General features: G+C 47.8%; 3 protein-coding genes across 4 annotated transcripts; 1 reads left to right on the top strand and 2 right to left on the bottom strand.

Moving 5' to 3' along the window:
• Positions 1 to 4,377: 4,377 nt before the first annotated feature.
• Positions 4,378 to 4,716, bottom strand: LOC307106309 (uncharacterized protein; the record flags this gene model as incomplete). Its single annotated transcript, XM_079782694.1, has 1 exon — positions 4,378 to 4,716. The coding sequence occupies one exon, from the start codon at positions 4,714 to 4,716 to the stop codon at positions 4,378 to 4,380; it is 339 nt and encodes a 112-aa protein (XP_079638820.1).
• Positions 4,717 to 6,440: 1,724 nt separating this feature from the next.
• On the top strand, positions 6,441 to 16,528 carry LOC307106203 (small cysteine and glycine repeat-containing protein 7-like; the record flags this gene model as incomplete). Of its 2 annotated transcripts, XM_079782477.1 has the most annotated exons (2): positions 6,441 to 6,531; positions 16,191 to 16,528. In XM_079782477.1, the coding sequence occupies 2 exons, from the start codon at positions 6,441 to 6,443 to the stop codon at positions 16,526 to 16,528; spliced, it is 429 nt and encodes a 142-aa protein (XP_079638603.1). The 2 variants fall into 2 exon arrangements, with proteins under 2 accessions (XP_079638603.1, XP_079638604.1); XM_079782478.1 differs by lacking the exon at positions 16,191 to 16,528 and having other exon boundaries at positions 6,441 to 6,767.
• On the bottom strand, positions 12,909 to 13,226 carry LOC307106019 (uncharacterized protein; the record flags this gene model as incomplete). The annotated part of the gene is made up of 1 exon (XM_079782079.1): positions 12,909 to 13,226. One exon carries the CDS (start codon positions 13,224 to 13,226, stop codon positions 12,909 to 12,911), a length of 318 nt encoding a protein of 105 aa, XP_079638205.1.
• Positions 16,529 to 22,354: the final 5,826 nt, after the last annotated feature.

Below are 22,354 nucleotides of genomic sequence, written 5' to 3'. Positions count from 1 at the left end.
AACTGAATCTAGTAGATTGACTAGATTTAAATCTCTAGGGAGCTTCTTATGGGAATTTATATGACTGCTTTTTAATATAAACTAAGTCTATTCTGTAGGTAATATTAATTTGCTTTTAAGGTCATAGACTAATCTACTTATGGTTCTGAAAAAAAAAATTGTTTAAAGCATAAAGAGACCAACAAACACTGGGCATTCTTTGCTGCATTGCCAGCAGTTACAGATTAGAGCTTACCTTCTTGAAATCAAGTTAATAGGGTTGAAAGAAAACCCTTTGTAGTGGTTCTGAATTCAAGCACACGATGAAAGTTTAGTAAGCAATTAGGGTTACATGGAAAAAAAAAAAAGCTTCTAGGACCATTGCTCTGTCTCACATTTTACTAATTAAGGGAAGCATTCTGTCCTATTACTCCAAATAAGGTAAATCGGCAGCTATATCCTTTTCTAGCTCATAGGAGAAATAACAAATTAAGTAGGAAAATATTACAGAGAGAGAACTTTGTCTTAATTTCATGTGTATTATTTCATTCTCTCTTCTCAGATTCCAATAATAATAGAAGGAATTAATAAGATAGGTTAGAGCTATGTGATGTAAGTTTTAGAAGATTCTTCTCAACAATACAGAGACCTCCAGAGACACATTTGTGATACCAGGGTTCTGCTTCTGCTGGCAACCTCGACTCGGTAAAATAATCAAGACTTTTCTTTTCTTTAAGGGCAGTTTCTGGTAGAATCCATATGTTCAAGGACTCTCATTGCAGCAGTGTTTACAATAACAGAACATTGGACACAACCTACATGCCCATTAATGGTGACAAAGCTTTTAAAAAATATGTATTATGGTACATTTATAAGGTAGAAAACTTTGCAAGAATTCTAAAAGATATTGGGACACCAGAGAGATGGCATGTTGTACTAACAAATGAAAAAAGCAAGTTTCATAAAAGAATGTAGAAGGTAGTCTCATTTTGCAAATGTTAACTCTACATTAGTATATGCATGGGGGGCGGGGGGGAGCGGGGACCCTGTGAGTGTAGCCACCAAATGTCAAAGTGTTTCTGTTTAGGGGATGAGATTTCCAGCGGACTTCCTCTTTTTATTTTGCCTAGTTCTGCAGTTTAAATTTCTCCGCTACCATGATCTGCTTTTGCAGGATAAAATTTACACAGTTAGAATGGTAGGTAGAGATGTGGGCATTCTTTGTAAAGCTACATTGCCCGAGGATCCTACCTATGTTCTTTCTTCATCTAATCCTTCCCTGTCCTCCAAGTATGAATTGATTTTCTCTTTTTGGACTTAATGTTCAGTTCTCCACTTGCAAGAAAGCCCAAAAGCCATGGACTAGTAGGGGGACAAGCATATTTATCCACGCCTGGCATTTACTTTATTGAAAAAGCACATACAAACACACATTTGCACATATTCAGCAATATACCTCATGCTCTTTTGAAGACAAAGAACAGTAGTTATCAACTGTGTTAATCATTTAGGAAGCGATTTTCCCTACTGTCACAACAGAGCCTGGGAAAATGGATATCAAGGTGGATTGGGACGATTATTAAACTTTGCCCTTTCCTGGATCGGATGCCCTTTACTCTCCTGTGATTTGTGCCAGAGTGTCAGCACAGAAATGCTGGATGATGATCTAGTGTGCCATTAACCTTCTTTTGCATGATTGTTAGTTGAGCAAATCAACATTCTGTGTGCTGTCTACGCAGCCAGCTTTCCTCTCTAGGCCAGAACTTGTGCAGAACATCAGAAAAGTGCTCCAGCAACCACTAATAGCCATGGCTGACATTCCTTCAGAGGCAGACGGTGCCCAGTTATGAGTAACATGTTCAATGAAAATGTGTCTGGGACTGTACCTTTAAAAAATTCACACAGCTTTTAATAACTGATTCCTGCTATCAAATAGTTCCTGGGAGCAGGTTCTGAAAAAGAAAGGGAGCACTTACATCACTGGACCCATGTGAAGGCGCGAGCCCTCACACCACCATCACCACCAACACAAGGCACGGGTGGGGGCAGGAGTGAGGCACCAAGGTCTACCTCTATCTTCTTCACCAACGGCTTCAGGCTGGCCCTGAGAGGTCCCTGTCTTGGACTCCAGCCACTGTTCCTCATGAGATAGCATCACTGGGAGGTACAGCAAGTGTGGGCACATCTGTGTGTTCCTGAATGTGCAAATGATGAGGAGGTATTTAATGACAAAGATGGCAAAGACAGCCATCTGTAGGGAAGAAATGGGATCGGGGGAGATGAAGGGTGCTACGTTCAGATATAGTCACACTGGATTAGAACTTCAACGTGTAAACTTTGAGGGAACACAATTCAGTCCATGACATATGTCATTATTGTAAACACATAGAGGGGGAATAGTTGGAACAGAACACATAGTATTAAGGGAGCCCCAAACTAGAATCAAAATCAACATCTAATAATAAAATTAGGAAGATCTGAAATATAATTTATGCATCCTATGATATACAGCCACCACTGTACTTGAGACCATATGCACCACAAATGACCAGGTTTACATATAAATGGGAGGGGGAATCCTCTGTTGAGTCATAAAATTCAGACACTGAGAATATATACATGAATGCATAGATAACATACATTCTCATATGTATCTACAAACATATATATGTATACACATATATAGATGTGTAAACATTGTAAATAACATATAATACACTAACCTGATAGATATGTATGTATATATAACATATGCATAATGTATATATAACATATACATAATGTATATATAACATATGCATAATGTATATATCAATAAATATGACATAAATAAACTATGATAAATATGAATAACATGTAAACATATATAACGTGTAAGTTATATATATATAGTATCTACTCACTCTAACAATATTTATTAGCCTACCATAATGTATAACAAAGCCCTGTGATTCATACAAAGCATGTTTTCAATGTACAATCTGAATCCAAATATTCCTCTTAGAAACAAATGTAAAAGATCAAGATTAGATAAATAGATCAAAAACACAATTTTTTCAAGCCTAGATCTTTCAAGGTTAGCCAATATAGCAAAATAAGTAGACCTGCCTATTCTCAAGATGCCCATGCCAATGGAAGAAAATAAACATTTCATGGATAGGGCCAGAGTTATTTGTGAGCAAATATAACATATAATTTATTGGACCACTTTTTAGGGTTATCAACTCCCTTTACCGCTACACCTTACGGAGTGAAGCAAATGCCCTTAAAGGAGATGGTTATTTCCTCACCTAGTGGTTGATATTATTTACTATAATTTTTTTAATGGGCCACCTTGTGCAGTATCTCAAGTCTCTCAGAAAAAAAAGAGCAGAAGTCGCTATGCATTGTTACATCACTGTGTTAGTTAGCTCAGGCTGCCCTAACAAAAGACCCTTCCCTGGGGGGCTTCGACAATGCAGATGTATGTTCACACAGTTCTGGAGGCTGGAGGACTGAGATCAGGCTGCCGTCGTGCTTGGGTCTGGTGAGGGCTCTCTTCCTGGTCTGCAGAGGGCCACCTTCTTGCTGTATCTCTATCTCTTCTCAGAGGCACTCATCCCTTCCTGAGTCCCAAGTCTCAGAACCGATTACCTCCCCATCTCCAAGTACCACCGCCCTTTTTCTTGAATATCTGTCTCCAATTATCTCCATGTGTCAGAACCTTATAATTCTTCAACCCACCCCCCAAAACGTCATCTCTTTCTTGAAGTTATTTCACCCTTTACACCCAGTCCCCACCCAACCACGAGGAGTCCCTCCTGTTGTGACACACAACGCCAAGGCCTTTTGACATGTTTGTTATCATTCCAACCCGTGTTCATGGTTATTTATGTGGGGCTGGATTGTAAATCATACCAGGGCATAATTATCTGTATCTCCTTTGCCGCCCCTTCCCGTGGGAGACCATAATTAACGTTGGTTTAATAAAAATAGCTCTAAGAAAAACACAAGGGAAACTGCTCAGGGTTTATTTTTGCATTTTATTAGGAGATTTTTAAGAGAGCATCTCGAAAGACTCTATGGCCACAAAAAGGACGGGCCATTTGTGGTACAGACAAGACTTAGTGCATAGATAGGAAAGAATTTAAAGAAGAAAACACAGTAGAAATCATTACCACATTTTGCTGAGCTCAATGATCAATATGTTCTCCATCTTTCTCCTTGGGCGTCATTGTATAAAATGTCCACGGGATTACCTTAAAAACAGGAAAAGTTACTAAAATTCAGAACCAAGGAGGACAGTGCCGTGAAGCCATGTGACAGGAAGTCGGCCTGGAGCAGATGGACAGAGGGAAGCCCTAGCAAGGGAGCAAGAGGACACCCCAGGAGCACCTGCCTGGAGGCTGGCCCAGCCACCTAGCAGCAACATTGCTTCTTGCAGCAACACTTCTGCTGACAACAGCACTTCTGCTGACAACAGCCCTTCCCACAGCCACAGCCACAGGAGCCACAGCCACAGGAGCCACAGCCACAGGAGCGGCGGCAGCAGCAGACCATGGGGACGCTGCAGCAGCCCCCACAGCAGCCACGGCAGCAGGGGCAGCAGCTGGAGCAGCAGCCGACCCGGTAGCATCTGCAGGTGGTGCAGCCACCACCACAGCCACCACAGCCGCCACAGCCACCACAGCCACCACAGCCACCGCAGCCACCACAGCCACAGCCACCGCCACAACCACCACAACCACAGCACCCCATGGTGTCAGTAGAGAGGATTCAGAAGAGATGAGGAGAGAGACTCAGGAGGTGAGGGAGGTCTTATGCCCCTTCTCCTGGGGGAACCCTTATATACCACCTCCACGAGCCCAGCCCGGAATACACAGCCAGCGTCTTGTTGTTTATCCTACTTCCCATAAAAGACCTCACGAGGCCTCTTACATCCTTCCTTGTTGGAGTCTTCGCCGGATAATACTGTTAATTTTAACCTTGACTCAACTCTTAAATCTAAACTTGGATTAGAACACACTTCTGAGAGTTTCGAGCCCACGAGGACTAAGCATGCATGTGTGTGTATGTTTTGCCCCAGGACCTAGAATGGTGCTTGGCTCTTTGTAAGCATTCAATAGATGTCTGTCGAGTTAAATAAATGTCTAAAATATTGAAGAATAATGTTTATTTTTTATAACCATGAAAGTCTGAATGTAGAGCCAGGTAAAACCCCTCTGTTTCTGCATATATTTTTTACTCATCACAGGTTAGAAAAAAAAGATTGTTTTCTCTCCACTGGGCTTCATTATACACGCCTAAGTTACAAAAATGCCCTTGAAAGGAAAAAGCAGTGACAAAACAGATTCAAAAAGGAAAGACTAACCATCTCTAAATGTGTTCTATATCATATCGCATCTCAGCATTAAAAATAAACAGGTGCTTTTTCGGTTTGTTTGTTTGTTGTTGTTGTTGTTCACAAGAAGAATTTTTTGGTTATTAGAAATTACAAAAAATAATAATTGTGTGATGTCAGATGTTAAAAAATATAATTTTGCGCAGCTGGCTCCTGAGTTAGCTGCCTGGGGTGAAGTTTCTGCTTGCTGTTTGTCTGTTAAATCACTGGGAAAACAGAAACGAAGGTTTCATCGGTGGCCGGCCCCTCTCCTGCCTCTCGGGATGAAGACCTGTGGCCAGGCCCAGCGTGTCAGCCGACCACGGCCAGAGGGCTGTTTATTTGAAGTGACCCGTCTCTGTGTGGCTGACTCTACCTGCCCGCCCTCCACTCCTGCAGCAGTAGCTCGTGGGCGTGGGCGGTGGTCCATACACATAGGTCTTGAGAACTGAGGCCCGCCCAGCTGGTCCATGTACTCCAGACACCACCACGGCCTCTCTTGGGACTTAAACTTCTGGATCGGAGACGACCTGGCTTGGACGGGTTTGCCTTTCCCCATCAATGTTGGTGTCCCTAGATTCACCCCTGGCATCTCTCTCATAGGCTCACATTGAAAGCCAGAGAAGTGTCCCTGCCTTGATCTACTTCTCATCCCGCAGAGGGCTGGCGGGTGTGTCTGGCCCTCCATCTCCACTGTCCAGCGCCCTGGAGAAGCTGCCCGCAGGGGAGACACAGACTGTCCACGGCAGACCATGTCCGTGACACAGGCATCATTTTCAGGCTCCTGGGACGACTTTCCCCCTACACTGTGGCAATCACTGTTCTACTTCTGGACTAAAGATACAACACACAACTGCTCCATTCACAACAGAAAACTTGAGGTTTTTCCAAGGAGGCTGCAGCGTTAAAAATAGCAATGTCATCATAGCAGAAGGACTCAAGAAGGAAGTAAATAAAAGGTCTTGTGAGATCCCTCCAAGGAAATCGGGCTAAACACTAAGGGGAGGTGGTATATAAGGGCTCCCCCAGCAGAGGGGCATCAGACCTTTCTAACCTCCTGAATCTCCCTGCTCACCTCTCCTGAGTCCTCTCTACTGACACCATGGGGTGCTGTGGCTGTGGTGGCTGTGGTGGTGGCTGTGGCGGCTGTGGTGGCTGCGGCTGTGGTGGTGGCTGTGGCTGTGGTGGTGGCTGTGGTGGCTGCACCACCTGCAGATGCTACCGGGTCGGCTGCTGCTCCAGCTGCTGCCCCTGCTGCCGTGGCTGCTGTGGGGGCTGCTGCAGCGTCCCCATGGTCTGCTGCTGCCGCCGCTCCTGTGGCTGTGGCTCCTGTGGCTGCGGCTCCTGTGGCTGTGGCTGTGGGAAGGGCTGTTGTCAGCAGAAGTGCTGCCAGTGTAAGTGCTGCTGCCAGAAGCAATGCTGCTGCTAGGCGGCCCGGCCTCCTGGCAGGTGCTGGTGGTACCCAATCTGTTGGTAAGACTGCCCTCCTGTCCATCCTCTTGCTCTTCCCCTCCCCCTCCCTCATGGTCCTGTGCTCTCTTCCTGTCTTTCTTTGAAGTTTTTCATCTGGAAAGTTTTCAAACTATTAAGCACCATCTCACGGAAAGGCTATAAGTGCATCCTGGTACCTGAGTTATTGTGCAAATCGCTCAACTCGGCCAAATGAAATCACGATTCCTAATGTTGGGTTGGATGGCTATGCTCACTCCTGTCAGCTCTATTTTTGCTCTATGTTTCCCTATCCACATGCATCGTTTTCCCCTTTGTGTGTGTATATGTGTTCTTAGTGATCACATAATGTTCACCAAATTTCCTAATAAAATGAAAACTACATGCTCATAAAAAATATTCTTTATTTGCTCTCATGGGTCTGAGCACACAAATTCCTGGTTTGTTGTTCCAAAACTTGAGAACTTGCCTTTGAACGAAGCCTTCAAAGCCCTTGCATGAGTGTCAGCACACGCAAAGGTCCTGTAAGAAGCTCTGGCCAGGTCTCTGGTGACCACGGTGGCCCCTCAGTGAAACATCCCTTTGCCTCAAAGACTCCTCCTCCCTCACACCCCGTGTGTCGTCTCCCCAGGAGAGATGGCGTGTTTTATTGATGTAACATGACATGTCTCTTCAGCAGCTGTCCCTCAAGCCAAGCACAGGCATTCCCATTAAGACCCAAATACAGAGTTTGACTGTGGGACCACCATTTGGGCTTTGGGTGGGTTTATTTTACTGATACATTCAATCTTTTTCTTTCCGTTTTTCCTTTTTGTGCATGAAGTTTTCTTTTTTCAACTTCGTTAGTACACAGCAACATTCAATAAAATACATGGGGAGCGCTTTAAATGCAGTCACATACCATTTCACACAGGAATGCCTTCTGAGAAATGCGTCGTTCAGCGATTTCGCCGTTTGCGAACATCATCGTGCACTCACACCAACCTAGATGTAGAGTCTACTACACGCCGAGGCTGTGTGGTATGACCTGTTACTCCTGGTTACGAACCTGTACAGCATATTACTGTACAAAAACACATAAGATGAAATCAAGCCCAAAAGCAAATGATGCAATCGGTAAACACGAGGTGTATGAGACTACTCCCAGAGTAACAAGACATACTGTCTTACAGCACACTTGGTTGTTGTATTTTTAATAAGTAGAAAGATGCACTCTAAAATAACAACAAAAGTGTAGTATGTAAATACATAAACCAGTGTCATAGTCTTTTATTATCATTTTCAAGTGTTATATACTGTGTATAATTGTATGTATATGTTTTCATACAACTGGCAGCACAGACAAAAGATTAATATCTTCATATGTAAAAAGTTCTTACAAATCCATATGGATAAAAAACATGCAAAGGACAGAATCATGCATTTTTAAAAGAAATATAAACCGGGGCTCCTTGAAAAATGAATGATTTCCAGTTTGGGTCATAAACTGAGTAAGATGAGCCCTGAATATCTGTCAGGCTAGAAGATAAGGAAGCTGCAGAGAGTATTGGGGTCAGATGGAGAGGACAGTTAGAACATTATAAGAAAGAATAGCTGCAATGAAGTGGAACACATAAAATACTTTTAAATTTATAGTTCATAATAAGACCAAAATGTAAAATACAAACCTCATGCCCTAGCCGGTTGGCTCAGTGGGTAAAGCATCAGCCTGTGGACTGTTCTGTTTGCAGGTGTAAAGCAAGTATCAGATACTGTGGGTGGGAATAACTGACACACAATTTATTGAGGGCAATTTTGTCACTGTTATTGCTATGCAAAGTGATCTTTGATCTAGTAATTTCACCTCCAAAAATTGCCCCAAGAAAATAATTAGAAGAAAAAAATGTAATGTATAGCTAACATTTATTGGGGTCTAATTTTGTACCAGGCACTGGCTCATTTAATCTGCATAATAAACATCTGGATTAAGTATTGTTGTTTTTGTTGTTTTTGTTGTTGTTATTATTATTATTATTATTATTATTATCATCATCATTTCCATGCTAGGAAGAAAGGAGACCAGAGAGGTGAACTTATTGCACAAACCAGTCAGTATTAGAACTTGGATTTGAACCCTGGGATTTTGACCCCATGTCTGGGTGTATTATGTTTGGACATTTATTAAGGCATTACTTATAGTAGCATAACATTAAAAACTACCTCAAAGTCCACTTACAGAGGTTTGGCCAAATAAACTCTGCTGCATACACTTGATAGTTCTTGTATAAGCGTCAAGCATAGTTTACTGTCCGTGGGTAATGCCAATATTCCCTGTAAAATAACATGCAATCTGTTCCAAACCAGGGCAAGCTGTAATGACATACTTTACGTCACCCAAAGTCCAGGTCTCTAACTACGGTAGAATCACGTTTGCAGGAAATGCCCCCTTGGTGCTGGCTGGAATTTAGCCCCTCCATTAGTCACTCCTGTGCTTCCCCAAGCACCCTCTCACCTCAGCTTGTCCTGAGAGATCCCTAGGGTGCAGGTCCCACGCCCAGGCCCAGCTGCTCTACCTCATCACACCCCCACACCCCTGCCCGCATTCCTCCACTTGGCCTCCCGCTCCTCACCCAGGGGCCCTCTGTGGCCAGCACTGGCTCTCCGGGGACCCTGCTCTGCTGGGCTGGGTAGCCCTGCTGCTGTCCTCTGCGCTTAACCATACAGGCCGTGCTCCCTTTTTCTCTCCTCCACCCCAAGGATGGAGCGGGGTGTCCCTTTAGTCCCCACAAACCCCAGATTCTAATGGCAAGTCTCTACTAAAGGTTCGAGGACAACAGAGAGTGATTTAAAGTCATGACCAAATGCACCATGCTCTCCGCCCCCGTTGCCTCTGTCCCTGCTCCTTAGACCTGGCTGCCTGCCCATGCCTCCAGCCGGCTCCCCGCCCCCCGCTGGGATGCCCTCAAGCATCTTTGCTGCTCTTGGAGTCCAGACACAAATCACAATGAAAACCCAATGAAAGGGGGAGGATTCACTCATCCTGTTTTTAAATTCACCTCAACTCGAGGTGATGGACTGTGGGGATATTTGCTCTTTTCAGGGTAAACCCCACTATATCCTCACCCACACGGATGTGGTCTTTCCCCCAAACCCCTGGTTCACAGAAGGACAATTCCCTCATAATTCAATAAACCAATGGCCACATCTCCTTGTGCCGTGCCAGCACAGCCAAGGGTTCAGTGAGCCTGAAGGAGGGCGGCGAAGGATGTGGAAAAGACAGACACAGAGAATACGCTGGGTTTAGGTGGATCTCCTGTGCCTGGCTGAGGCAACAGAGAGAGATCCAGATGGCAAGCTGAGCCTTTATTTTATAGCCAGAGATAAACAAGGTAGTGGTCACCGTAGTCACGATGTTCTTGTGAGTTTCACTTGTTTTGGCAGCACTCGCTGCACCTCCCACAGCCCATTAGCTACCCAGGAAGGATCTAGGGAGCGTCATAAGGTCAAGCTTAATTATGCTAAGAGGGCTATGCCCTCTAAGCTGGGACTTGTTTGTGGCTTTGCCAATAGGTCAGTCTGAGGCTTAACCCTATAGCCGCTCCCTACATCTCCTGATGCTCACCGTATTTCAGGTCAAGTGTCATGGGTGTAGGATGTGAATATTACACTCGTTGGAATGTGTCCAACTCTGACCTATTCATATCCGAATTCCCTGCCTCAGCTGGGGACTAAACTTGAACTTGGGCATCTTTTCCAGAGACTTGAGGTCAGGGCTCCAGACTATTTGGGAGCTTGAACAAGGCACACTGTCCCCCACCCTCTCCCCAGCAAGGAGCTGCCTGAACTCATGCAAAGAAAACAAACACACCTACCCAAACAGCTCCATGCTGGTACAACTGCACATCCACCACAGTGCTGTGCTCTGATCGGTGCGCTGTGTCTGCCTCTGCGAGATCGGAGGGGATGTGTGCTTACCTGTGCGCCCAAGTCAGGGGACTGCTGACCTGGAGGTGACCTGGAATCCCCACACTCTGTATGAAGTGCTCCCGCCCTCACAAGGTTTAACAGGGGCACAATAATAGCAGGGGAGACCTTTGACAACCTAAGCTTTACGTGTTCGAAACTGAACTTCATCTTCCCACCAGTAACACACGCCCCCGCACCAAAGTGCTTTTCCCACACATGCCCCTCCCAGTTATGCTCCATGAACCGCCAATCACCCTTTCAGAGCAAAGGCAGTGTCACCAGCTGAGTCCCATCCTCCTCTCACGCCCCGGGGCACTGGATTTACCAGCAGATCCGGTTGACATTCCCAGAACACCCACAGGTCCAGGCCCCCTGCCCTCACCCAGCAGCGCTTCCTCCAGGCTTCGCACCTCCCCTCCCCAACCCTCCCCTGGTGATTCTCCAGGGGCTGCTTAGAGTAGCCCTTTATATATAAGGCAGGCCATACCCTTTCTAAAGGCAATCCCTAAAGGTTGCCCAGGTCACTCACAGTCAAAGCAGACGTTTACAATGACCTAAGATGACACCATGAAATGCAATCCCCTAACCACCCCCACCCTGCTTCGTTTACCTTGAGCTTCCTACTCCCAGCGCCCTCACTGACCTACCCCTCAATGTACTGTCCAGCATGCTCTGTCCCAGGTACCCGCACACGTTACTCCCTCATCACCTCTCATTGTTCTATATCCCACCTTGCCTGGCGCTGTGTCTGACGGCTGGTGATCTCCACATCTAGAACAAAGTGAATTCCTCTAGTTCCTATTATTATCTGGCTCCTTTGGTGCCCGTATTATGTGACGCTAACATTTAGTAACAAGTAGTAACACCCCACCGGGCAAGCACATTCGCCTGTCGCCTTCTGGGGACATCTGAGAAGAGACTGGGCCAGGCAGGAAGGGCCCAGGTCTCCTTAGTCCGGTGACCCCCTCGCCCTCGCAGCCTCTCTCTGGAAGCATGCTTGCCTCTGTTATCTGTGTGCGCCCCTGCACCAGCCCCTCCCGCACTTCCTCTGAAAGCAACACTCTGGAGCATCTACTCTCTGTGAGTGGGAGAGAGAGGGCAAGACCTCTGTGGTCCAGGGTGAGGGGGCGGGCAAGAGCCAGGGGGGGTAAATCACCTTCCCCAGCCCGGGGGGCAGCCAGTGGGCCCCTCTTTCTCCAGCTCTCACTTTCAACATGGAACAGATTTGTGTAGAAAATTCTAAGGGATTGAACATATAAAAGCGGGGAGGGCACTGCATTCAGGTGTGCTCTGTGTGTGGTTTCACCCTCGGGGGACTCAGATGTTGCACGACGCCTTTATTTTCATGATCTTGTTTACGTAGGATGGAACATAATCAACGTGGATAGTGCTTTAGTAACTCACAGCTCTTCCTAACCATAACCTGCCAAAGACTCAGTTCACCAGTACAGGTGATAAAATAAAACATCTCATTAAACTGTAACCTGATTTTAAACTTAACAGAACCAAACTAAAATAACCAAGACCTAACTAGGTACACATGGCTTTAGGCATTCAATGTTCAGTCCATTGATACAATGTTCCCAGAATCCTTCTGACTTATGTAAGAGGATAGTTGAAGCCACCAAATCTTTACCGTGTGTGAAAACCTATTAGAAACAGATCACCAATTAATTATTCCAAACCCATCTCAAACAAACATCAGGGTCTGACTTTATGGGTTTGATGGAATCTTTCAATGAGACACATTCCAATAAGAAATAAAAGGAGATGATGAGACTTTGATGCCAATTTGATGTGGTTTATTGAGAAGAAATGACAGGTCTACAGAAGATAGTAGCAAAGATACAGGATGGAGAAGCTACAGAAAGAGGGGGAAATAGCAACAAACATTTCAACAATAAAATTTCAAGAAAGCACAGCATTAAAATCATCACTCTATTTTGCTCTGAGTTCACATTTTGATGGGTGGTGGGTGGATGAAGAAGGTTTGTGTTAGCATTTTTCCTTCCGAGGCAGGAACTCAAGCACCCAGGGATATGGATTTAACTCCTCAGCCTGAGAACCAGCCTCCTGTCACCCCTGTGACTTTCAGATCATGAAGGACAGGCAGGAAGAGGGGGAATCTTACCGATGGGAGTTACCTGCAGCACCTGTCCAGAGCCGGCAGGCCCGCCTAGCAGCAGCATTGCTTCTTGCAGCAGCACTTCTGCTGACAGCAGCACTTCTGTTGACAACAGCCCTTCCCACAGCCACAGCCACAGGAGCCACAGCCACAGGAGCGGCGGCAGCAGCAGACCATGGGGACGCTGCAGCAGCCCCCACAGCAGCCACGGCAGCAGGGGCAGCAGCTGGAGCAACAGCCGACCCGGTAGCATCTGCAGGTGGTGCAGCCACCACAGCCACCACAGCCGCCACAGCCACCACCACAGCCGCCACAGCCGCCACAGCCACCACAGCGGCCACCACAGCCACCACAACCACAGCACCCCATGGTGTCAATAGAGAGGACTCAGGAGAGGTGAGGAGTGATAGTCAGGAGGTGAGGGAGGACTGATGCCCCTTCTGCTGGGAGAGCCCTTATATACCACCTCTGGGATGGGAGAGGGAGGACACATGACCACTTCCTTGTTGCTATTTGGCTCAGTTGTCACGAGAGAACCACATACTCTATTAATTACTTCCCTTTTTTGGAATGTCAGCTAGGTTTACTAGATTACTTGTTTATTTTTCTAAGTCAAATGCCTTAAAAATCCCAGTAAGTGCTCCTGGGAGCCTCGGAAAAGGGGGTACTGTCTACGTCATGGGCACACTAAGAAGACCCACATAGCATGGCAGGCTGTGCTTGAACCGGCGGTCTGACCACTGAACAACAAGCAAGCATTCCCAGGAGGCCAGGCTGGGTGCAGCCCAGGTCCTCTTACATGGAGGAACCAAAGGGCCTCGGGCTCCAACGGCATGGCCCCGTGCAGAAGCAGCCCTGACACCCTCACCAGAGCTGGCTCACAGGGAATGAAGGTCTCACTCCCCACCACGTAGCTGCAAAGCAGGTCACTGGGTCGCATTATTTGGTGTAACTCACGTCGTGTGATTGCTTAGAAAGCACAAGCATATCTTTGCAATGACTCATCTTTATCTGGCACAATTTGTACTGCATTTAAAACAAGACGACATTTCCTAATTAGAATGAAAAAAGGAGTTGGGGTGCTTGAAGAGTTTTCATGAATTGCTATTTAAAAAGAAAAATATACATGCAAAATAATATGGCCCACATGGCAGAAAGATGAAGCAAAAGCAAAAAATGGAAATATAAAGGAAGATATTCCAGAAAAATAAAGTGTTTGTACATGAAGGAAGTATAATCACAGTAGCCTATTTGGACTCTATAATGAGCAACATTTATATTATAATAATTAAGTTACCACCAGTAATGGATTTTACTAAAAATGGTGGAATAAATACATTGGGAGTTGTATGAGAGTTAGATCCCCATCCGGTATAATAAAAGCCTAATATGCAAATCGTCTGAACAGCAGAACAACCAATGAAACGACCAGTCACTGTGACATGCACTGACCACCAGGGGGCAGACGCTCAACGCAGGAGCTGCCACCAGCCCGCAGGACCCAGGCCAGCCAAGGAGGGTGCCAGAGCGTGCCCCCCGCCCCTCCCATTCCCCAATCGCCGCACCCATCACTCCACAGATTTGTCCTGATTGCCAGCCAGGCCTAGGAATCCTACCTATGCACAAATTTCTTGCATCGGGCCTCTAGTCTATTTTAACAAAAACTAGCATTGGCAATCAAGAAGCAGTCATAGAAAGGAATGAACAAGAAATATGGGTTCAACTCCCAGCAGAAACAGCTGGCAAGATGACAGTCGCCTCTCCAGAGTGGCCTAGAAGGTGAGTTTGGGAGGGGGGACTGGAATTATTTAGCTGTGTAGATATATATTGTTCATTAATACTCAAAACTGTTGATATCAGCAGACACGACCCACATCGCAGTCTCACGTGTTCTGATGTACGTGGCCTTCACTCGGCCTTAGTTCCTGTTCTACATCACAGACCAGATAAAGGCACCCATGAGCCGTTATGGGGACTTCCCAGCACAGAACTTCATATACGCCAGGGGCTTCGTGCTTCTTTATTAATGAATTGAGGGAGGAATAATTTGTTTGTAGGTGAGTCTCTGGAAACTCTATGGCATTGAAATAATAGATGGGGAAATGCTTTGGAAATATAAAGCCCTACAGCAGTGTTTCTTTTTTTTATATATATAAATATATTTTATTGATTTTTTACAGAGAGGAAGGGAGAGGGATAGAGAGCTAGAAACATCGATGAGAGAGAATCATCGACCAGCTGCCTCCTGCACACCCCCTACTGGGGATGTGCCCGCAACCAAGGTACATGCCCTTGACCGGAATCGAACCTGGGACCTTTCAGTCCGCAGACCGACGCTCTATCCACTGAGCCAAACCGGTTTCGGCTACAGCAGTGTTCCTTGACTTTGCCACCACTGACAGGTGGAGCCAGACAGATCCTGTTGTGGGGATGTCCTGTGCGTGGTAGGATGTCGAACAGCCCCTGGCTTCCACCCACTAGCTATGGCCACTCTCCCAATTATGACAACCCAACTGTTCCCAGGAGGTAAAATAGACCCCCATTAAAATCCGCTTAAAATTCAGCATAGGAACTGGGGGGTTGGGGGGGGGGGAAAAACATTCACTCATCAACCTGTCCCTTTGTCACCTCACCTCTGTGTTCCTGATACTGGGATGAAAATATACATACGATACAATCCCAGACTTTAGGAAGCTCACAGTATGATCAGGAACACAGACAAAGGGCTGTGCTCCGGCAACATGAAGGCATTAAAAAAAAAAAAAAGACAGAATTTCAGGTGATAATGACATGTCAACATAGACTCATTGATTGTCACAAATGCACGGCTGTGGTGCAGGAGGCTGACAGCGGGATAGCGGGGAGGCTGTGAACAGGGGGATGGCGGCTTAAGGGAACTCTCTGTACTTTCCGCACTATTTTGCCATGAGCCTGAAACCACTCTAAAAAATATAGTCTGCTTTTAAAAAATAGACATGATTTATCCTAAAATAAAGAAACTGAGTCACAGAGGGTCCATGGCTTGGGACGTGAAGACAGCTAGATTCAAACAAGATTAAACGTTTTAGAAACATGTTTTACTAGAAGAGTAACTTGAGGAAGAAGTACAAAAATAAACAAGTCTGTGAGCTCAGAGGTGTTCTGTGAGGAAATACACTCAGGGTCTTGTGAAATTCTCCAAGGAAAGCTGGTGAAACTACAATCAGGAAGTGGCCACGTGCCCTGGGTTAGGCCCCAGAGGGGGTATATAAGGGCCCCTGAAGCAAAGGGCATCAGACGTCCCTCATCTCCTAAGTCTCTCTCCTCACTTCACCTGAATCCTCTCTGCTGATACCATGGGGTGCTGTGGCTGTGGCGGCTGCGGTGGTGGCTGTGGCTGTGGTGGCTGCGGTGGTGGCTGTGGCTGTGGTGGCTGCGGTGGCTGTGGTGGTGGCTGTGGTGGCTGCACCACCTGTAGATGCTACCGGGTTGGCTGCTGCTCCAGCTGCTGCCCCTGCTGCCGTGGCTGCTGTGGGGGCTGCTGCAGCGTCCCCGTGGTCTGCTGCTGCCGCCGCTCCTGTGGCTGTGGCTCCTGTGGCTGTGGCTCCTGTGGCTGTGGCTGTGGGAAGGGCTGCTGTCAGCAGAAGTGCTGCCAGTGTAAGTGCTGCTGCCAGAAGCAATGCTGCTGCTAGCAGTCGCCTCTTCCTCTAGGGTAAGTTTCCTGGGGCTTTGCTCACGGAATTTGGTAAGACTTTCCTCCTCCCCGCCACCTGCTTCCTCCAGTCCTGTGTACTCCGTGCTTTGGAATTGCTCATTCTGTCCCCTGCACTCTGAAGGGACAGGGCTGGCTGTTTCCCTTCAGCCTGGCATCATGATGGCATCCATTTCTTCTCCCAGTATCTTCCAGAACTTAGCATCAAGGAGTATTTATTCTCTGTCCTCTTTGGAATCCTGTCTCCATTTGGAAAAAAAGATCAAATACCACCATATATTATCAACATTAGGGGTTGGGAACCCAGACACCCACATCAAAAATCTATTTGTGCGTTTAACAAAATAAAGTTTTGATAGCTAATATTTTATTTTATTGAAAATTTTACTTATGATGAACTTTTTTATTCTTTTGTATTGTATACCCACTAACTTTTTCCCATTTGTATGTTTCTAAAAAAACAAAAAGCAACTCTTTCTTAATAAAAAACAAAACACTTTTCTATTCCAATGTGTCTCTGTTCTATAAGATGTATACCCTCCAATGAGTGAGAACAATAGAACAAAAGATGAAGGGTGATATTTAAAGACCTGGGATAGGTTTCAGCTAACGAGTGATTGGTCCTACACTGTCATATACTGAGTTTTACAAAAAAAGATAGACATTTAGTCATCAAAGTCACTGAGGGAAATTCCTGTGCTCTAGACACTTTCACGATGTCTATGTCTGCAACGGAATTCTGGTTGTAAGAAGTGCTGACAGCCCTAGCTTACTCCAGCATTCCATGAAATGGTTTACTTATTCCTTCAGCAAAGAGGTGAGTGTCACATTAGGCCCGGTGCTCAGCCAAGCACTAGAAATCTAAGGATAAACGGGCCTTTGCTTCAAAGGCTTGACCTCTGAGAGGGAGGCCATTACAATACAGCCTCCCAGGTCAGATTGTTTTTGTCTGGTCAACTTGACCCACGCCTGCATCAAGGATTTTTGTACACTGTTGCAATCACATTATTAAGCACCAACGTAAGAGGCTCTCAATCCATTTTCTGGGTAAGTCGATCAAGTGAAAAGTGTACACTTTGCACAGGGCTTTTCTGCCCCGGCCAGCGGGGTCTTCTAACGAGGGTACCGAGGCGGCGCACCTAAGAGAATGAGAGACAGACAAGGGACGCAGAAGAATGGAGGCAAGACAAAAGGGTTTCTGATCAAGCCTCCAATTTTATTTTTTACAGCGTTCCTTATATGTGGTTCCTAGTAGGGGTGGGGGCTGGACGGGCTATGTGGGCTTATGTGATTGGCTAAGGTATATCAGGTAAAGGTGGTGACTATAGATAGGGTATGTGGCGGTTGAAGGGCGGCTACAGAAGGAATGCTTTGTCCTCAGGCAAGAGGAAGTGGGCCTGCGGTTGGGACCTAGTTTCCATGAGTTTCTGTTCCAGTAACTTACTGAAGTAAGGTCAGAGTTAATCCTTTGACCAACTCTTGGCTCCCGACACTTTTCGTTTGGCCTCCCAGCAGCATTTGACACATCCGACCGACCACTCCCTTCTCCCACCCCAACCATTTCCTTCCTCCTTCCTCATAAGTCCCTCATCTCCCTTTGCCCCTCACTGCTACTCCTCTCCAGCCTCATCTGTAGGTTCTTTCCCAAGACTGACGCCCCAAGGCTCAGACCCTAGCCTTCTTCTCCATCATTCTACATCGTCATCTGATCCCTGCCTTTTTTTTCCCTTTTCCATAGCACTTAACACTTTCTAACATGCCATAAAAATCCATGAATTTACCATGTTTACTCTGCCTCACCCCATGTCCAACTGGAAAATACATTCTACAAAGCAAAGAGTTCTAGCTCTCTTGTTCACTGATGTATCTCAAGGACCTAGAGCAGCATCTGGCACTTAGTACAGTACTCAATAAATAGGGTATTAGTGAATAGATTATTTTAAAACTCTTAATTATAGAAAATGCCAAGCATACACAAAAGTGGAGAATCCTATCTAATAAAAGAGTAATATGCAAATTGACCATCACTCCAACACACAAGATGGCTGCCCTCATGTGGTCAAAGATCCTGCCCCCATGTGGACACAAGATGGCCACCACAAGATGGCCAGCAGGGGAGGGCAGTTGGGAGGGATCAGGCCAGCAGGGGAGGGCAGTTGGGAAGGACCAGGCCTGCAATGGAGGGCATTTGGGGGCAATCAAGCCTGCAGGGGAGGACAGTTAGGGGTGACTAGGCTGGCAGAGGAGGGAAGTTGGGGGTGACTGGGCCTGCAGGGAAAGGCAGTTGGTGGGGACCCAGGCCTGCAGGGGAGAGCAGTTGAGGGGGACCAGGCTTGCAGGGAAGGGCAGTTAGGGATGACCAGGCCAGCAGGGGAGGGCAGTTGGGAGGGACCAGGCCTGCAAGTGAGGGCAGTTGGGGGTAATCAAGCCTGCAGGAGAGGACAGTTAGGGGTGACCAGACCGGCAGAGGAGGGAAGTTGGGGGTGACTGGGCCTGCAGGGAAGGGCAGTTGGTGGGGACCCAGGCCTGCAGGGTAAAGCAGTTGGGGGGGACCAAGCTTGCAGGGAAGGGCAGTTAGGGATGACCAGGCCTGCAGTGGAAGGCAGTTAGGGGTGATCAGGCTGGCAGGCAGAATCAGTTAGGGGCAATCAGGAAGGCAGGCAGGCAAGCAGTTGGGAGCCAGCAGTCCTGGATTGTGAACGGGATCCCAGATTGGAGAGGGTGCAGGCTGGCCTGAGGGACACCGCCCCCCTCGTGCACGAATTTCGTGCACCGGGCCTCTAGTAGTACAATAAATTCCTGAGAATCATCACCCAAGCCAACAATTATCAACACATGGCCCATCTCTGGTCATCTGTGATCCCACCACTGGATCACATGGAACCAAATTTAGACCCCATGTCAACTCATCAGCAAATATGTTGACTTTTCTATGAATTGATGAATTCCTCATCATCGTTCTTTGGTTTAGACTGTCCATGAGATAGCAAAGAAACACAGAAGTAACTTCTCAAGGTCCAAATGAGGTCCTTTCTTGGGGAGCGGTGTGGAGGAAATCATGACACCCTCAACCTTTAAAAAAAAAGTCCCAGTGTTCTTTGGGAGGGCCCTGGAATTCACAAGGGCATCTGTCCCACTGTGAACAGGGTTTTCCCACTCCTGAAGTGCGTCGTGGTACTTTATAGGCAGATTTCGGAAAATCGTAGGAGCGTGAGAATAGAAAATCCAAACCAATAGGACAGGGACCAAGACACCTGGAGGAATTTTAATTGATTTCATTCCCACTAGCAGCCCTTAGAAACCAAGCAGCATTTAACTTGGGGGAGGGTTTTTCATTTCCACCAACAGCTCAACAATTTTTTTTAATTCCATTTTAACCAATGAGAACCTTATAATGCTTTTTTATAACCTCTCTTGATTTAAAAAAAAAAAGTATTTAATATATGAACTATTTGTACCAGCAATTTCTCAAAGTGCTAGGAAACCACCCCCACCCCACCACCTTAATAAAATAATACCTAGTGATTATAAACATTGGCACTGGATTCAGGATGCCCCAATAACAACAAATCCAGGCTTCTCTACTTATTAACCTTACCTCTTTCTGCCTCCGTTTCTTCCTGTGCAGAATGGGCATCAAAGCTGTGTTTCTCTCAAAAACTTTTGAGGGAAATAAATGGACTTATAGGAACTGACGTATATAAACAGATCGACATTGCATTCAGTTCATCCTGCTTTCTTAGGCTGATATTGGTATCAGTGGATTAATTTAAGTCCTTCCTTCCTTTAAGGTTGGAGTTGGTGTCTGCCCGTAGACGGCGGATTCCCGCCTCCAGTTTAACGCTCTGGGCGCCTGTAACTGGCAGGTACAAAACGTTGGGCGGGGTCTCGGGCTGGGTCCTGCCCCCTCCCCTGCCTCCAGCGCGTGCCTTCCCGCGCGGGGATGGCTGAAGGTCGTGGTCCGCCGGGGCTGGTTATCCAAGGATGTGAGCGATTTGACGAGCAGAAAAGCCCTTCCGTAGGTAAGAGAGGCCCCGGGAGGTGAATGAACGGGGGAAATGCATGATCGCTGGGCCACTGCACTCCCCGCTCCCCGGTTTCGGGCGCGCAGAGGCGGCGGGTTGGGACCGGTCTGGACGCGCTCGCGAGCCTCCCGGAGCTCCCCTCCAGCCCCGGCGCGCATCGCCCCAGTAGGTGCGCTAGACTCTCACCGTCCGCCTTCGGGAAAGGCAGGTTCATGACAGCCAGGATTCTGGTGACGAGCCCGCATCCCCCGCACAGAAGAGAGGCCTTAGCACAGAATTGCAAATCCCCGTCTAAAACTCGCGGAAAGGTCCCGAGTGCGGAAAGAAAGGGCGCTTTGAAGTGTAGAGACCCGTGCTCCATGGAGAGCTCCTCTCATTGAAACTGAGAGAAAGGTCATCAAATTGGGTGCAAAGCAAGTCGGTGTTGCTGCTGTTCGGATGCAAAAAGTGTGGGCTTGTCCGGTGCTTACAGGACGGAAAGGGTGAAAGAAACAACCTTCTAAAAACACTCCTGCGTGTATCTGAGCACATTAGTGTCTCCGAAAGACGGGAGGTGTGTTTTCAACAAGGTATATATTTTATTTTATTTTATTTTTTTTTTTTTTTAAATTTCTTTATTGATTAAGGTGTCACATATTTGTCCTCATCCCCCCATTCCCATCCCACACCCCTCCCCTTGGATGCCCCAACCCTCTGTTGAACTTAAGCATTGGTTAGGCTCATATGCATGCACACAAGACCTTTGGTTGATCTCTCCCCCCTCCCCCCACCCTCCCCTATCCTCCCTCTGAGGCCCAATAGTCCGATCGATGCCTCCTTGTTTCTGGTTCTGTTCTTGTTCATCAGTCTATGTTGTTCATCATTTCCCCTAGATGAGCGAAATCATGTGTCACTATAGATATACTTATAAGAATTGAATGTGCGACGAGCAATAATAGTTATGCTGACAGGCAAATGAATCAGTCTGTAGTGAGTTTCTTTCTGGACCAACAGTTCTTTTGAGACCCAATATCAATGTCAACCGGTTCCCTATGAGTACATGTCGGCACTGACCCCTCAGCTCTGGATGGTGGACAAATGGTGGTAATGCAGGTCCGACTCCCTCTGGTTTGGTCTCGGCTGGACCCAGGGGCACTGCTTCACCCGGATCCAGGGGCCCACGGCCTCACCTGGACCCGGGGCCAGGCTCACCCGGCTCCAGGGGCCCGCGGCCTCGCCCGGACCCGGGGCCCAGGCTCACCCGGCTCCAGGGGCCCGCGGCCTCGCCCGGACCCGGGGCCCAGGGCTCACCCGGCTCCAGGGGCCCGCGGCCTCGCCCGGACCCGGGGCCCAGGGCTCACCCGGCTCCAGGGGCCCGCGGCCTCGCCCGGACCCGGGGCCCAGGGCTCACCCGGCTCCAGGGGCCCGCGGCCTCGCCCGGACCCGGGGCCCAGGGCTCACCCGGCTCCAGGGGCCCGCGGCCTCGCCCGGACCCGGGGCCCAGGGCTCACCCGGCTCCAGGGGCCCGCGGCCTCGCCCGGACCCGGGGCCCAGGGCTCACCCGGCTCCAGGGGCCCGCGGCCTCGCCCGGACCCGGGGCCCAGGGCTCACCCGGCTCCAGGGGCCCGCGGCCTCGCCCGGACCCGGGGCCCAGGGCTCACCCGGCTCCAGGGGCCCGCGGCCTCGCCCGGACCCGGGGCCCAGGGCTCACCCGGCTCCAGGGGCCCGCGGCCTCGCCCGGACCCGGGGCCCAGGGCTCACCCGGCTCCAGGGGCCCGCGGCCTCGCCCGGTCCCGGGGCCC

The sequence above is a fragment of the Cnephaeus nilssonii genome, assembly GCF_951640355.1.
Source record: "Cnephaeus nilssonii genome assembly, chromosome: 10".
In the NCBI taxonomy this organism is placed as follows: domain Eukaryota; kingdom Metazoa; phylum Chordata; class Mammalia; order Chiroptera; family Vespertilionidae; genus Cnephaeus; species Cnephaeus nilssonii.
Note: the sequence above shows the minus strand (reverse complement) of the source record. Positions and strands in the feature narration are given on the sequence as shown.